General features: G+C 43.8%; 1 protein-coding gene across 4 annotated transcripts; it reads right to left on the bottom strand.

Annotated features, from left to right (window-relative positions):
- Positions 1-2,619: 2,619 nt before the first annotated feature.
- Positions 2,620-14,458, bottom strand: LOC149330009 (uncharacterized). Of its 4 annotated transcripts, XM_089560725.1 has the most exons (7): positions 13,988-14,458; positions 13,756-13,899; positions 13,102-13,255; positions 12,559-12,768; positions 11,722-11,811; positions 8,540-8,603; positions 5,859-6,056 (listed from the first exon to the last, which is right to left on the bottom strand). In XM_089560725.1, the coding sequence occupies exons 2-5, from the start codon at positions 13,756-13,758 to the stop codon at positions 11,756-11,758; spliced, it is 423 nt and encodes a 140-aa protein (XP_089416851.1). In that variant the 5' UTR covers positions 13,759-13,899; positions 13,988-14,458; the 3' UTR covers positions 5,859-6,056; positions 8,540-8,603; positions 11,722-11,755. The 4 variants fall into 4 exon arrangements, with proteins under 4 accessions (XP_089416850.1, XP_089416851.1, XP_089416849.1 ...); XM_089560724.1 differs by lacking the exon at positions 5,859-6,056 and adding an exon at positions 2,620-3,024 and having other exon boundaries at positions 13,102-13,899; XM_089560723.1 differs by having other exon boundaries at positions 13,102-13,899.
- Between the last annotated feature and the right edge of the window lie 104 nt (positions 14,459-14,562).

Here is a 14,562-nt window from a genome sequence, read left to right as displayed (position 1 = left end):
CTCACGAACATGTCAGTTCGACTTAGATCCCATTATTCCACGAGGAGGTTTGGAGGGAATTATTTTCTTTCACTTTGTCAGTATACGAGCAGCTGATGCATAGAAGAAAGTGGTCTGAAAATAAAAACATAAATTGTTAGTCGGTGCTCTGACCTGTCATAATTGTTCCTTCCTGTGCTGCCTTTCTGAACCTAACAACAAATTCTAGTAATGCACCAACTACCCTGTGGAAACGTTCTCGCAAGTTACAACAACTAGCCCCACAGAAAGCCTTACTCATGCTATGCAATTATTAGGGAGCAATTGAGAAGGATACTTTAAAGAACACTCAGGACGCACAAATAAACCTAGTGGCGTTGCGATCCCTCAGGGCCAATATACACTCCAGGGCGAAAAAATAGTTTGCTTTCAATGAACACGTTAATCGGGCGATTTTCAGCAAAAAAAAAGACGCGCTCACACAGGCACACACACACACTCACAGAAAGAGAGAGAAAGGCTGTACAGAAGAACTGATATCCAGAGACATTAAAGCGGGCAAAAAAAACGCATTTGCTTGACGTGCAGTGATCTGCTCTGCTTCACTTCAGTTTCTAAAGAACAATAATGTGAAAAACCTTCACGAATTTTTCAATAGCGCAAGTTCTCAGTCAGTCGTGACTGCTTTAACTCTTCTCCCTGCTGCCTTCGAATTCAGTGCGCTAACCCGTATGCACATTATGATGCACTGAAGGCGCCTTGACGTACGACTATAGGCGGCTTGATCCTGTTGTCCTAGTCCGTAAACTCATCATATTCTGTTACGCTTTTGTCTTGTTGTTTGTGTTGTTATGCTTAGAAACTGGTTTTTCATTGTTTCATTGAAACCCGTAATTCTGCATGAGCCAAAAACTAAGAAAAGGTGGGAGTGCAGGATACTTCCTCTTGCACCATTTTGAAAGTTCACTGTTTTGTTATTTCACACTTGACTCAAAGATGCCTGTGTCTCTTGACACTGTTATCGCATCACTTTCACTACACTGCCCGCTGTTGTTAGCATTCGGTGTTTAGTTTGTTTGCGCTGAACTATGTTCTCTTGTTCGCGGCATTTGACAGTGGAAATGAGTTACGACAAGTTTGGCATTTGAGCTATTTGTTCTATTTTTTACTGTTGTTTATAGTTGTGGATATGAACTCCTTCTGAGGTGTATGTTGCATTCGGGTTTCGAACCCACCCTGTAACGTCCCTGCAACTAGCAGAATATATTAATAAATAAATAAATAAAAAAGCACATGATCCTTCATCACCATTACATGGATCTGACCGCCATGAGCTATTCATATAGCTTTTTTTTTTTTCGGTAGAACCCAGGGCAATAGTGACGAAACAATATTGATTAACATAAAACAAAAAAGAAAAATCTGGCTGGATCATGCTTTCAGTTTTGCTGTATTATAAAGAGGGATACAACTTGAAAAACAGCAGTTTCTGACACTGGGCCATGGGTTGCGGCGTACTGTATCGCACAGCTGGCCAATCGCATTAATAAACAAAACCTGCCAGTTATCAAAATTCTAGCCCTTATAATTTTTTTCTTGTGATTAGTTTTTTGTTTAGGTAAGAAGAAAGGTTTTAACAACGGACTATTTTTTGTCGTGGAGGAAATCTGTGCGGTGGTCGTGAATGTAGGCGGAGCTTCGATTATGAACACCTAATTTTGGTGTGGCATGTTTTCTTCTGTGCAATGATGTGGAAGACACTACTATGCATGAATCACCATGCACTGTTGCCTACAACTGCTTAATAATTTATAATCATATATTTCTGCCATGCTGTTTTGGTTTCGGCTTCAACAGCCAAACGATGGCTGTGGCATCAAAGAGAGGTGACAGGTCATGTGAGGCATGGAAAAAGTGCAGTATAATCACTACTTCATCATTTTAATTTATTACAGTGATGAAGGCAGCCTTTCTCAAGACCTGGAATGACAATGAATGTAGAAGCATCGATTATATTGCAGTTTTTCATGCCTCACATGACCTATAACCTGTTTGACGTCACAGCCATCGTTCGGCTGTTGAAACCGAAACAGAAGGAGAAAGAAATTCGATTATAAACTATTTAGCAGTCATAGGAGAACACCATGTTTTAATTCATGTATAATAATGCCTTACACATCGTTACAAAGAAGAAAACACACATCAGGTGTCCATACTTCTCTTTGTTGTATCCGACTATAGAGTACCTGCTTTATGCTAGGATTTGCAGAAGACCTTCTGCTCACGTATAGACTTACCAAGGTAAGTGACGCAAGCTTGAATCCTGCAAGGATGATCATTCAGTAGTGTGTGTTTTGTGCACTGTGTTGCAGCAAGCACTACAACCTCCTTATACCAACTGACACAAAACTATAGTGGCAATAATTGAGCTCCTTTTTCCGCCCGCCGTAAGGGTGATGACGGGATGCTTAGACGAAGGCTCACAACTACATATAGACTCTCATCTCTACCTTCTGCTCCAGAGCCCAGATGGAATTTCTAAAAAAATCCCTGTTTCCGACAAAACTTACACCTCAAAGCTTCACTATTGAAAGTTTCGATTTGGCAAATCAGCACAAATCGATCATTCCTAACCGGTACATTTCGAGGAGCGATCAGGGCTACGCACGTTAACACCACGAAACTCATGGCTTTATTTTACCCTTCAAAAAAGAAAAGTGTTTACAGATATACGCCCAAGGAACTTTGCATGAAATGTTGCCCGAATGCAGGCTTCACTCGCTGAGATTTCACACACACTATACCACAATTTTGCAGAATGCTATTGCTATAATGCTCTCACAGAAAAAAAATAAAAAAGCTGGCTAAACAACGCTACAGCTTTGTTAAAACATCCGGCTAAAGCCGTGATGTCCCTCAACTCACCCCCTTTCTTCTTTCTCTCTGTCTTTTTACTTCTGTGCTTTACTGCATCTTCTTTCTTCTCCTTTTTCGTCTTCTTTCTATTCTTTTTAATCAGCCTTTTCTGTCTTGGCTGGCAGATTCCTAGGACAATGACCACAATGGCCTTCAGTTACACGTGACTACACTGGATGGGATCCCAGCAAAGGCACTCGCTGTAAAATTGATTATGCTTACGCTATGCTGCCGCTTAAGAGCAAGAGCGAACGAATGCTTTTTAAATGTGTCCCTTTTTCCATTTCTTAATCCATTAACAGATGGTCTAGGCCCCCACACAGTGAAAGACTGCTGCAGCACCTTTCCTCTAAACTACTTATAATCCCAAAGCAGACGCGCAAAAAGAAAAAGATTGGTTATCAGGAAGTGAAAGGCGCAGTAACTGCCTCACTTCTTGCTGAGCTATTGAACCTCACCGTGAGCGAAGGGATTGAGGGAGGTGGAAGCGAAAGAAGAAAAAAGGAGGAGCCATAGTGGAGGGCTCCAGACTAATGCAGACCACCTGGGGATCTTAAACGTGCGCCGATATCGCATAGCACACGGTCACCTTTCACATTCCACCTCCCTAAAAAAATGGCTGGGTTCTAACCCCTGTACTACGGCTCAGTAGCCGAGCTCCCTAAGCACTGAGCTACCACGGCGGGTGCGCAGAAAGGCATCCGTGCACTGATTGACGTCAGTTCACGTTCAGATCCCCAGGTGCTCGAAATTATTCCGGAGCCCTCCACTACAGTACTTCTTTCTCTTTTTCTTCTTTCACTTCCTACGCATGGTTGAGAAATGAGCAAGTCACGACAATTTTCATTTCCTTCAAACCAGTTTTCATTTTCACAAGCGCATAGAGTCCCAGAGGCGTTTCAAAACGTTTGGTGGCGTCGTACAAGTGGGCACCAACGAACGTTGCATGATGAGCAAGGTGGTCCCTTCAACAGAGAGACAAGCCACTCGGCAAAGGTTGCAGGAAAGACGTGCACGGGGTGGTCACGTGATAGAGTACGTAGCCGTCTCGGTTTCGGGGCACCTCGCACAATTAAGAGATAGGAAAGAGGCCTGCGCCACCCAACGGCAGCTCATTATGTACACGCAGGCAAAGGCGGCCTAACACATCGTTAAGGCTTAAAACGGGCGTCGATGGGTCACCATGCATCGAGCAGCGAAAGAGACCACAGATGAGCGGGGCGGGAAAGACAGGTGGAGGAACTCAGCGCCCGTAAAGCACTAAAAGCAGTGAGGAACGATCGCAGCCCTGTTCAGGCAGAGGAGGAATGGTTCAGAGCGACGACTCCAACAGCTGCGAAAGCAGCCAGGGTGGTCAGTGGACACATTGAATGCAAACACGTACAGTCTGATCTGGCTGACACCTGAGTGTGGCTAGCGCCATCTATGAGGCACCATAGAATGTGCTAAATAATTTCCTGAAAAGCATTCCGTTTTCACAACCAGATGGAGTACACATTTTTTAAAGACTCCTTCGCCTGTATACAGCACCCATGCGCTCCAGGTAGTCATCTTTGCTGCCTCTAGGCAGTAAATGTAGCCATGTTTTATACCGGTATACATGTTCGCAGCCATCTGGACACTAACAATTTCCTGGCCCATATTAGTAGAAAGCGTAAAAAATTATGGCTGCTTACCAGAGGGGTATAGACGACTTATATGTGTTAGCTGGTTCATGAAACGATTTATGTATTAATGCTGCATACCATACGGAACATCGAATGTGTTTATGTTATGGGACGGTTAGAAGAGTGCTTTGTGGTTTGTAATGTCTATAGGCACGAACTTGGAGGATTGTGTTGCACAGCACCCTTGCGGGCAGCATCCCGAGCACATCCGTCTTCTGTTTGCGTACGTACATGTTCTGATCGAAAACCTGCTTTCGCACAATGTTTCATGAACAGCACTGCAAAATCACCAGTAATTTTTTTCACCAAAGTGGCAATGGGCAGTTTGGATAATTTTGAATTTTTGGAGACTGGAATCGCAACCATAAGGGTGCGCATGAAGTTGCAAGTATTTTTTATTGGAAATCTCAAATAGCACACACAAAATTACACGAATGCTGGGTGGACGATTTATTATTTATTTATCTGATACCCACAGCGCCTTTCGGCATTACAGTGGGCGGGTTACAAACGCAAGAGTAAATAGCACATTGGAAAATGCAAAAAACACGTCACATACAAGTGATGAGAATAACACAAAAAGTATGCAGCATAATAACAAAAAAAAAAGCAGACACACGGTCATACAGACGAAAATGGGAACGTGCGCATGTGCTTACATACCAAGAGGGACAAGGCTGTCGACACATGTAATCGGGACGTATGCCAGGGAAGCCAGAGAAACTATTAAATGAGAACACACACGCATAGAAGCATAGGGAAATAGTTGTCACATTTCAAAGTTCTTTGAAGAGTTGTACAGCACCCACACGTTTACGCACCTTTCTTTATTAAGATAGAACATCCTTGAGCATGTGTGTGTGTTCGACGTGCCCTTTCCAAAAGAAAAAAAATTAAGGGCACGGAACCTGCTTCGTTGTCTGTCTGGTTTTTAGACAGAGAGAATGAACCGATTGACAGAGACGGCAGCTCATGGTAGGCTGTTTATTTCCAGAGGAGACTTGCGGTTGGAAATAAGACAAGAGGGAGAAGTTCTGATGATAATAGTGTAGGGCGTAGTGAAATGGTTTCGAATAGACTTAACAGTAGTACCATTCCGCAAATTAACACCAGTGATGTCTGAGGACAAAGGACAGAAGCCATCACCCTTGAGTAGCGTCATCCCCCCACCAACAACCTACCACAGCAGAGGCTTCACCCTACCTACCAGAAGCCGATGAGAGAAGCCTCATGCGATCAATCAATCAATCAATCAGTCAGTAGGTCAATTGATCAATCAACCAGTCAGCCAATCGATAAATCTATCAAAGGAACTTTATGTCGCAACTTTGCAAAGGAAAAAGGTGGCCGCAGGAATCTGATGAATGAATTGGAAAAGTGAATAATGCAAGTCCAAGTTAATGAGATTCCACTCTACTAGCTTCCATATCGGAAGCTCAACTCATTGCCCCGATCCGCAACTGATGAATTCGATGCAGTGGTAGACGGGCATGCCTGCAAAAAAAGGGCCCAGTTCAAGCAACCACACAGTGCAGAGTAGCAGCAAGAGTCATGATCTAAGACACGATTGTATTCATTAAGTGCAATATGATCCTTGGATTAAAGCTTTGTCTCAGTGAAGAAAATCAAAGGAATCTTTTATGCCAGGAAGGAGCAGATCAAACTCCATCCAACTTAGTTCCTGAACAAGAAAATTTAATACAAGGAATACGGGACATGGAAGAAACTCGGACAGGAAGAACACAGGTGCTTCTAAGTACAACTATCTGAAAGTCTGTGCTTGTCCTGTTTGCATCTCTTTATGTCCCAAAGCTTTCACAGGTTTTGTGTTAAGAAATCTTGTCATGCCAACTAACCATTCACTGAGTGCTCCTCGATTCTATTTATTTATTATGTGATACCGTAAGAAGAGCCTCATGTCCCTGGACCCACCATCGGTGTCACACTTTGCCACAGGTGAAGTGGAGAGGGGAATCTCACTCTCCACTCTGGCATGTGTGGTCCTGCATAGACGAGGTTCTCATGCTATCCCATTGTCACAGCTAATGGCAATTAGGTGTCCTCCAAGTTTTTTATTTGTGTAGTTATTTATTTATAGTAAGGGAGTAATTACTCATTGGCATCCACCCAAGCGCAGCCATTCGGCTACAAAGGAAAGCTATGCAGCTTTCTCAGAAACTTCGTAGTTAAAGAAAAATTCGTCCTGGTCCGTGGTTCGAACCAGGGACCACCGCTTCACTGGAGCAGTCGCTCTACCAACTGAGCTACGAAGTTTCTGAGAAAGCTGTATAGCTTTCCTTTGTAGCCGGATGGCTGTGCTCGGGTGGATGCCAATGAGTAATTACTCCCTTATTACAAATTTACTCCACCTTGGGGGATTCCCCTAAACATTTGATCAGTTATTCATTTATACATACCGCAATACATCAATTATTATGGCAGGAGAGGGTTGAAAATGCATAAGGTACACATTTTAGTATAACAAACAGAGATATGAACGACTGAGTAGTTACATAAACAAAAAATACAGTGCAGAGAAAGGACAGAGTAAACAAAAGAGAAAATTGACAAATGGCCACCGTGGCCCAGACGTACAGTGATTATGCACCTTGAATGGCAGATGCAAAAGTTTGAGATGAACATCAGCGAATGGACCCAGGTAATGAATTGCAGACTTTGACAGAGCAGGGGAAAAACTGAATTGGAGCAAAGCATATAAACTCAGGTAAGGGCCACACTTATTTTTTCTAATCCTGATGTGAATTTTGAAGGTACTGCCCATACACGAAATAAAACATATTACCATATTTTTTTCACAATTATCTTGTCGAAAATGGGGTGGAACCATTGCACGACATTATGTGGTATATAGTACATGTGTAATAGATTATAAAGTTTAGATCATGATGTATTCCCACTGATGATTCTGGCACAAAGCATATTTAATGATTATTTGAGAGCACGCCTCTAACTAATAATGCAATGTACGATTATTAGTGATTAAATGTGACAACATGAAGAGAGTGAGAACAAGTTCTAGGAAAAAAGTGTTCAAAAGGATGAAAGGTCACGATCATAACAGTGATCTTTGTGTCTTTTGTTTAGTGTTCACTATAGATAATCCAGTTTTGTTAGAGCTAGCATACATGCGTAATCAATGTGATTAGACCATGACATGTTACGTGCAAAAATGACAGCAAAACAACTTTTACTCAGAAACCTTATCTACAGCACGGCCGCTGAAAGGGCAACTAAGAAGGGAAGGATAATGTTTGTCACAGAAAGACATCAGTGCAGTTTTATCAAAATCGATGTTCAATGATGTTCAAGAGAATACTGCTATCTAAAACAAGCAGCGACTCCAGTGCCACACCATAAGAGTCAAATAACTAGGAGAATAAAAATGGAGAGGAGTGCACTTGGCAGGCACTCTCAGGTGATTAATAGCAGTTTACCCGTATCCCTTATGAGAAAAGTATATGTAACAGCTGTATCTTACCGTTACTCACCTATGGGAAAGAAACACGGAAGCTAACAAAAAGGGCTCAGCTTTAGTTAGGGACAATGCAGCGAGCTATGGAAAGAAAAATGATAGGTGTAATGTTGAGAGGCTGGAAGCGGGCAGAGTGGGTGAGGGAACAAACGTGAATTAATGACATCCTAGTCGAAATCAAGAGGAAGAAATGGGCCTGGGCAGGGTATGTAATGCAATGGCAGGAGAACCGCTTGTCTTTAAGTGTAACAGAGCAGGTTACAAGAGAAGGCAAGTGTAGCAGGGGGTGGCAAAAAGTTATGTGGGCAGATGATATTAACAACTCTGCACGGATACGTTGGCCGCTGCTAGCCAAGGACAGGGTTAATTGGAGAGACATGGGAGAGGCCTTTGCCCTGCAGTGGCCGCAGTCAGGCAGATGATGGTGATGACCAGTATCCCTCAAGAGAAAAGTGTATACCAGCTGTATGTTGCCAGTACTCACCTAAGTGCAGAAACGTGCAAGTTCACGTGAAGGGCTGAACTTCAGTTGAGGGCAAATCAGTGAGCTATAGAAAGAAAAATGGTAGGTGCAACGTTAAGAGACCAGATAAGAGCAGAGTGGGTGAGTAAACAAAGATGAATTATGGTATTTTAGTTGAAATCAAGAAGAAGAAACAGGCATGGGTAGAGCATGTAATGTGAAGGCAAGATAACCGATGTACTCTTAACGCATTCACTTCTCAAGCTTCCGATTCACCATCTTCACTTCAAAATAGTTCCTGAAATAATTACCCATCAGCAGATTGCACCCCATACTTAGCTACTAATTTTTCTGTAGTACTTTTCACTTCACATGACACTAGTTGCTCACTAGTTTCAAAAATGTATTGCAGGAAAAAAATTCCCTTTCCACCACTTCTTTTGAACGTGACCATGGCATTGCAGGAAGACTTAAGCTTCAGGGACACTAAAAATTGATGTGCTGCTTTTTGGCAGTGAGAAGGATGCAAAGTGCAAATACCATAAATTTTGACATGATACTGAAAGCAGTAAGTGTGACTTCATTTACAAGAAGAGCATTAGGACTCTGACTGTGAGCATGGCACTTCAGATGTAGCTTGAGCCGCTGTTCGAAAAGCCGAAAGCTTGCAAGGATATATTTGTCACTGTGATGAGTTTTGCTGTTTACTTCAGCTAGCAAAATTCATCTAATAAAGAATGTGCGACACCAAGTAACGATGCAAGGATGCAACAATGGCACAGATGGAGAGCATTCGCCTCACATGCAAAAGGACAGGGGTTTGAATCCTGGTGCTGCGCAATTTCGCCACCGGGTTAAACAAAAAATTAAAACTCCGCGTGTCAATGGAATTGCATAACCAGACCTGGAGTGCGGCTTGATCTTGGTGACTAGAACTGACAATGCACTCCCTCACCAGACAGATTTGGCCACCTTGCTGTAGTACTTGGGCAGAACCTTCTGTGATCCAAGCAATTAACCCTCGGACCTCAGTCCCAAGCGCCTGCGGCACAACTGACCATGTCAGCGTGGTCACACTTGTGATGCAGCGGAGGGTGCTAAGAATCTCTGGCTCCGGAGAGGCCGCCATCGGAAAATGAACCTGGCAAAGTTTAATGATAGAACCTTATCCAGTGAAGCTAGCCTTGCAGTGCTGTTCGAGAAACTATTAGATATTAAATGGGATGTCATACGGCTTAGCGAGGTTAGGAGGACAGATGAGGCGCATACAGCACTGTGCTATCATAGCTTACCGGACAGACAAGAACTCGGTGCGGGATTGCTCATCAAACAGGATATAGCTGGCAACAAAGAGAAGCCCTAAAGTACTCACAAGAGGGTGGCAGCTTTCGTAATTAGGCTTAATAAGAGGTGCAATCTGAAGGTGGTGCAGGCCTACGCGCCTACATCAACCCATGATAACCAGATCATTGAAGGCTTCTATGAAGACGCGGAATCGGCAGTGAACAAAGTATGATCACAGTACACTGTACTAATGGCTGACTTTAATGTAAACGTAGCCAAGAAGCAGGCCAGAGACCATACAGTAGGTGACTATGGCACATGCTCCACGAAGAGCAGGGTAAAGACCTGAGAAACCTGAGAAGGGAATGGAAGAAACTAGTGAAGTGGAAGCCCATTAACGGGTTAGCTATAAAAGAGAAAGTAGAGGAATTCAGGATATTGCTGCAGAACAGTTATTTGGCTCTATCTGAGGAGGATGATATTAATGCTGAAAGAATGAACGATACTTTCACAGCTATCATTACGAAGTGCGCAGTAGAAGTAGACGGTAGGATGGTCCGACAGGATACCGGCAAGCTATCCGAGGAGACAAAAAATCTGATTATGAAACGCCAAAGCATGAAAGTGTTTAAGACAGAAAAAAACAGGCAGAGCTATCAGAGTTAATAAATAAGCACAAGACAGCCGGCATAAGGAAGTTTAACATGAAGAAAATCAAGCATGCTCTAAAGAATGGAGGTAGCTTAAAAACAGTGAAGTGAAAACTTGGGATAGGTGGAGGCCAACAAAACGGGATCAGTTTAAGTTAAGGACAACGCAGTGAGCTACAAAAGAAAAAATGATAGCTGTAACGTTGAGGAACCGGAAGCGGGCAAAAGTGGTTTAATGACATCCTATTCGAAATCAAGAAGAAGAAATGTGGCTGGGCAGGGCATGTAATGTGAAGGCAAGATAACCGCTGGCCCTTAAAGGTAAAAGAGTGGATTCCAAGAGAAGGCAAGCGTGACAGGGAGTGGCAGGAAGTTACGTGGGCAGATGAGTTCAAGAAGTTTGTGAGGATACAGCAGCCGCAGCTGGCGATTGGACAGGCATGGGAGAGGCCTTTGCCCTGCAGTTGGCATAGTCAGGTTGATGATGATGATGACACCAGGTATTAAGTTTATCTCGTCGAAAAGATTCCTCACATGGCTGTCTTGCCTAGATATATGAACGGCAGAAACTACGTATAGACCTGTCCCAAATGAGGCTCTTCAAAGGCCCCATTCTAATTGCCAAATAGTTCGAAATGACGGATAGCAGAAAGCATTCTGCAGGTGTTTAGTGTGCGAAAATCCAGAAAAAAAAAGGGGAAGGGGGAGCGCTTATGTTGAGGCGATGAATACGATAACATTAATTGGTTAATGACCATATATGCGGAATCGGTCTTGGCTTGTCCTGACAATGGCGAGAAGCATGATTGTCGCCATCTCTTGGCATTTCACATTACTTTTGCTTGGGGCCTCCGAAACGGTCGCATGTTTGTGATCCCAGAAGTCGTCATCCCCGCCATTTCATGATAAAGTTTACTTCTAAAAAGTGGCGCATGGTGGTCCCCGTATTGAAGCATTAATCGTCATACAACTGCGTCATTGATAGCGATATTTTTTTGGTGAAAAAAACTTGAACAAAAGCCTGAGTGATTTCAGAACTCGCAAAAAAAAAAACGAAAAATTAGCGTATAAGACGCACCCTTGTATAGGACGCATCAGCAAGATTTTTGAAAAAAAAGCTGCGTCTTATACACCAGAAAATATGGTACGTGACGTTTAGTAAGTTGAACAAGTACGATTGACAATGCCGGACACCTAATGTATGCTCCTGTTTTGGTGGCACATGCAGTGCAATGCTTGGTAAAAATAGCTGTATAACAAACCACATACCGTGTAGCGTTCCAGCCTGTGAGCCTTTGAGCCCTCAAGGCCGAGCTGGAGTCATCATCCCTCCAGCTTCCAGGAGAGAGGCGGCAGAGCCTGGCGGGCAGTACATTGAGGAGCATTCGGTGGACTCTTTAAGGAGATAGTAGTGCAGCACTATGCATACACCAACATATCTGTTGGTGTTAATTGCTTTTGCCTTGAAGGGTTGCCGCAGAATTTTCCACCACTGTGCCAGGATGCCAAACACATTTTCTATTACGCGTCTTGCCTGGTTCAGCTGATAATTGAAAATTCGGCACTCGTAGTTCGACTGCACCATAGTTTCGTGCAGGGCTGAAGACAAGAACATGAGTGATGAAGTCACAAGCAATGCACTGTGAGACCAAACAGTTACTTTTTTGCATGACAAGCATGACCTTAGAGCCTTCAGTGAAGCTGAAAAGTTTCAAGCGTGAAGAATACTTAGGCTGATGCTGCTGCTAACTGTAGAAAAGTTACTACATGTGAATTATTTTTTCTGGTACTCCTGCTAATGCACACATGGAGCGGCATTTCTGTAATGTGATTTCAATACACTTGTTAACAGCAAGGTTACCGGCTGACGAGTTTGTGGCATGCAACACAAAACCTTTAGCATGCTTTACACTGGGCTATGCTACAGCTTTCTTGAAATGGCAAAATATGACACAAATTGATGAAGCAAGGCATGCAACATTTGGAGAGGAAAAAAAAATATTGAAAATTCAGATTATGACATGTGCACACTTCACTGCTTGATCATGACAGTGATATAGCTCTTTTCATTTTAAGTGCAGTGAAACTTCAGACGTCGTCCCCTACCTCGTCTTGGATAAGGCCGCATCATATACTCTTTCAGCGGGAAGGCCTCGTCCCCCTCGAAGAAATATGGCGGTGACCCCTCACCACCTACAGGACTTGCAGTGGGAAAGCCCCACTCGCCACCAGCAACCTTTTTTTTGTAGTGTTGTTGAGGCGAAAATTCCGCCATCAGAGTCACTTCCACAGTGCCCCATTTCGACGCAGAGGAACCTGTATGGATGATAGTTTGAAATTCAGTGCAGATAGAGTAGCAATGAATGTGTTTCTGACAACTGCTCTTTTGGTTTGTACCTGTAAGTTATGTTTTAAAGGTCACATCATGTTGCAGTTGCTGAAAATGTGCAGTTCTCAATAATTTTTTACATGGATTGAAACCCAAAGTGCTTAAACGAAATGTTGCCCTGCATTGAGACTGACCATGTGTCTTATTTATTCACCGCTACCTGATAGTCAGCAGTCATGCAAGCCTGTGGTGGGCCTCATTATTAAGAAAGTGTCACCGAACTGAACGTGCCAAAATTGTCACATAATAGAGAGCCTTACCTGTAGTGTGCATCACAGACAGCAAGCAGCGACTTGCTGAATGAGCCTTTGTAGTTCCTCTCTGGTTGGCAGGGCATTCAATCAAAACATGCTTGCCGTCTATGGCCCCAACACAGTGCGGCATCTGCCATTTTTCTTCAAAGTCTGCTGCAATCTGCAGAATAAATTTTAACGGATATACTTCCATATATCAAAATGAATTGCGTTGGTCACTCATTCATTGTCTGCAGAGCACAGCAGCAATAACAATTAATATAATGAAGCTTACTTTTAGCCACTCGTCTGCCACCTGTGGATGCCTTAGAAAGAGTGGCTTTAGCACATCCCACAGTGCCTGGCAGACTGTTGCCACAAGACAGCATGCGGCGGACCTTCCCACCAAGAAGTTCTACGACAACTCCCTCAGGCTTTGACCCGTGGCCAGGAACCAGCCAAAGCAATGACATAAAAAGGCTGAACAGCATAGATACTCACTTAACTGTGAAAGTGATTTACATAACACAGATGAACTGTTTATACTTGATTATTTATAATGAAAACAGTGCTCACTACTATGCAGCATGAACTCGTGAAACAGATCAATTCAGCAAGAATTGTGTTATGACATGGTCAGAACTACACTTGTTATATGCTATACATGCGAATAAACTTTACCATTTTTCTAGCAATGTGGGTTGCCTAATTGTCATAGCCAAACGGTCAGCCGCTGAAATCGCACTCCTGAACCTGGTGTCCCGCACAGTTATAGAACTTCGCACCAATCCAGGATCGAAAGTCCGAGGCGGCATCCGGAGAAAGCTGCAATGCGCAAAGGAGAAAAAAAGGATTGAAGAAGGAAGGTTGCAAAGTTGTGCTTTGCGCCATAAAGAAAGAAATGAAAACTTACTCTCTGTGGTATTCTTCATTGTGCGCCCGCAGCTGCGGTAGCAGGCGGCTTGCATGTCCGGCCAGTTCCCGCGATTGGAGGCAGGGTCGAACCCACCAGCGACGCCGTCGCCGCTCTTTCTGTGCCGTACGCGCGCGCGCGCAGCAAGAGCTTGCGCGGCCGCAGAGCACATCAGAACAGTGACGACGTCTTCCTCCTCACTGAGGTCGCCGTAAAAGATACTTTTGTTGAGCTGACGTGCGACACAACAAAATGCCTCGGGACAAGCGCGAGCAAGTGAGAGGCGCGAACGACCACATTCCCGATGGTTCTCGTTTGGAACGAGAACAGAACAAGAAGCCGACTCGCGTAGTCGCCTTCCTAGTGTGAACATCGGTAGTCGCGAGCTGCTCGCAGGTCGCATGCTATTTTACATGCGATGCGAGCAGCACGCCCTGCGCGACTCGCAAGTGTGAATGAGCCACGCCTTCTTTCCTCCATGGCCGCCATAACCTATCATAAACAGTTGTTGTTGTTGTCGTTGTTGCCTGAGTGACTATGTGGCCAGATGGGTGCTCAGACCTAGCCAAGCACTG

Source organism: Amblyomma mixtum, chromosome 9, assembly GCF_055824585.1.
Source record: "Amblyomma mixtum isolate Tamu chromosome 9, ASM5582458v1, whole genome shotgun sequence".
Lineage (NCBI taxonomy): Eukaryota > Metazoa > Arthropoda > Arachnida > Ixodida > Ixodidae > Amblyomma > Amblyomma mixtum.
Note: the sequence above shows the minus strand (reverse complement) of the source record. Positions and strands in the feature narration are given on the sequence as shown.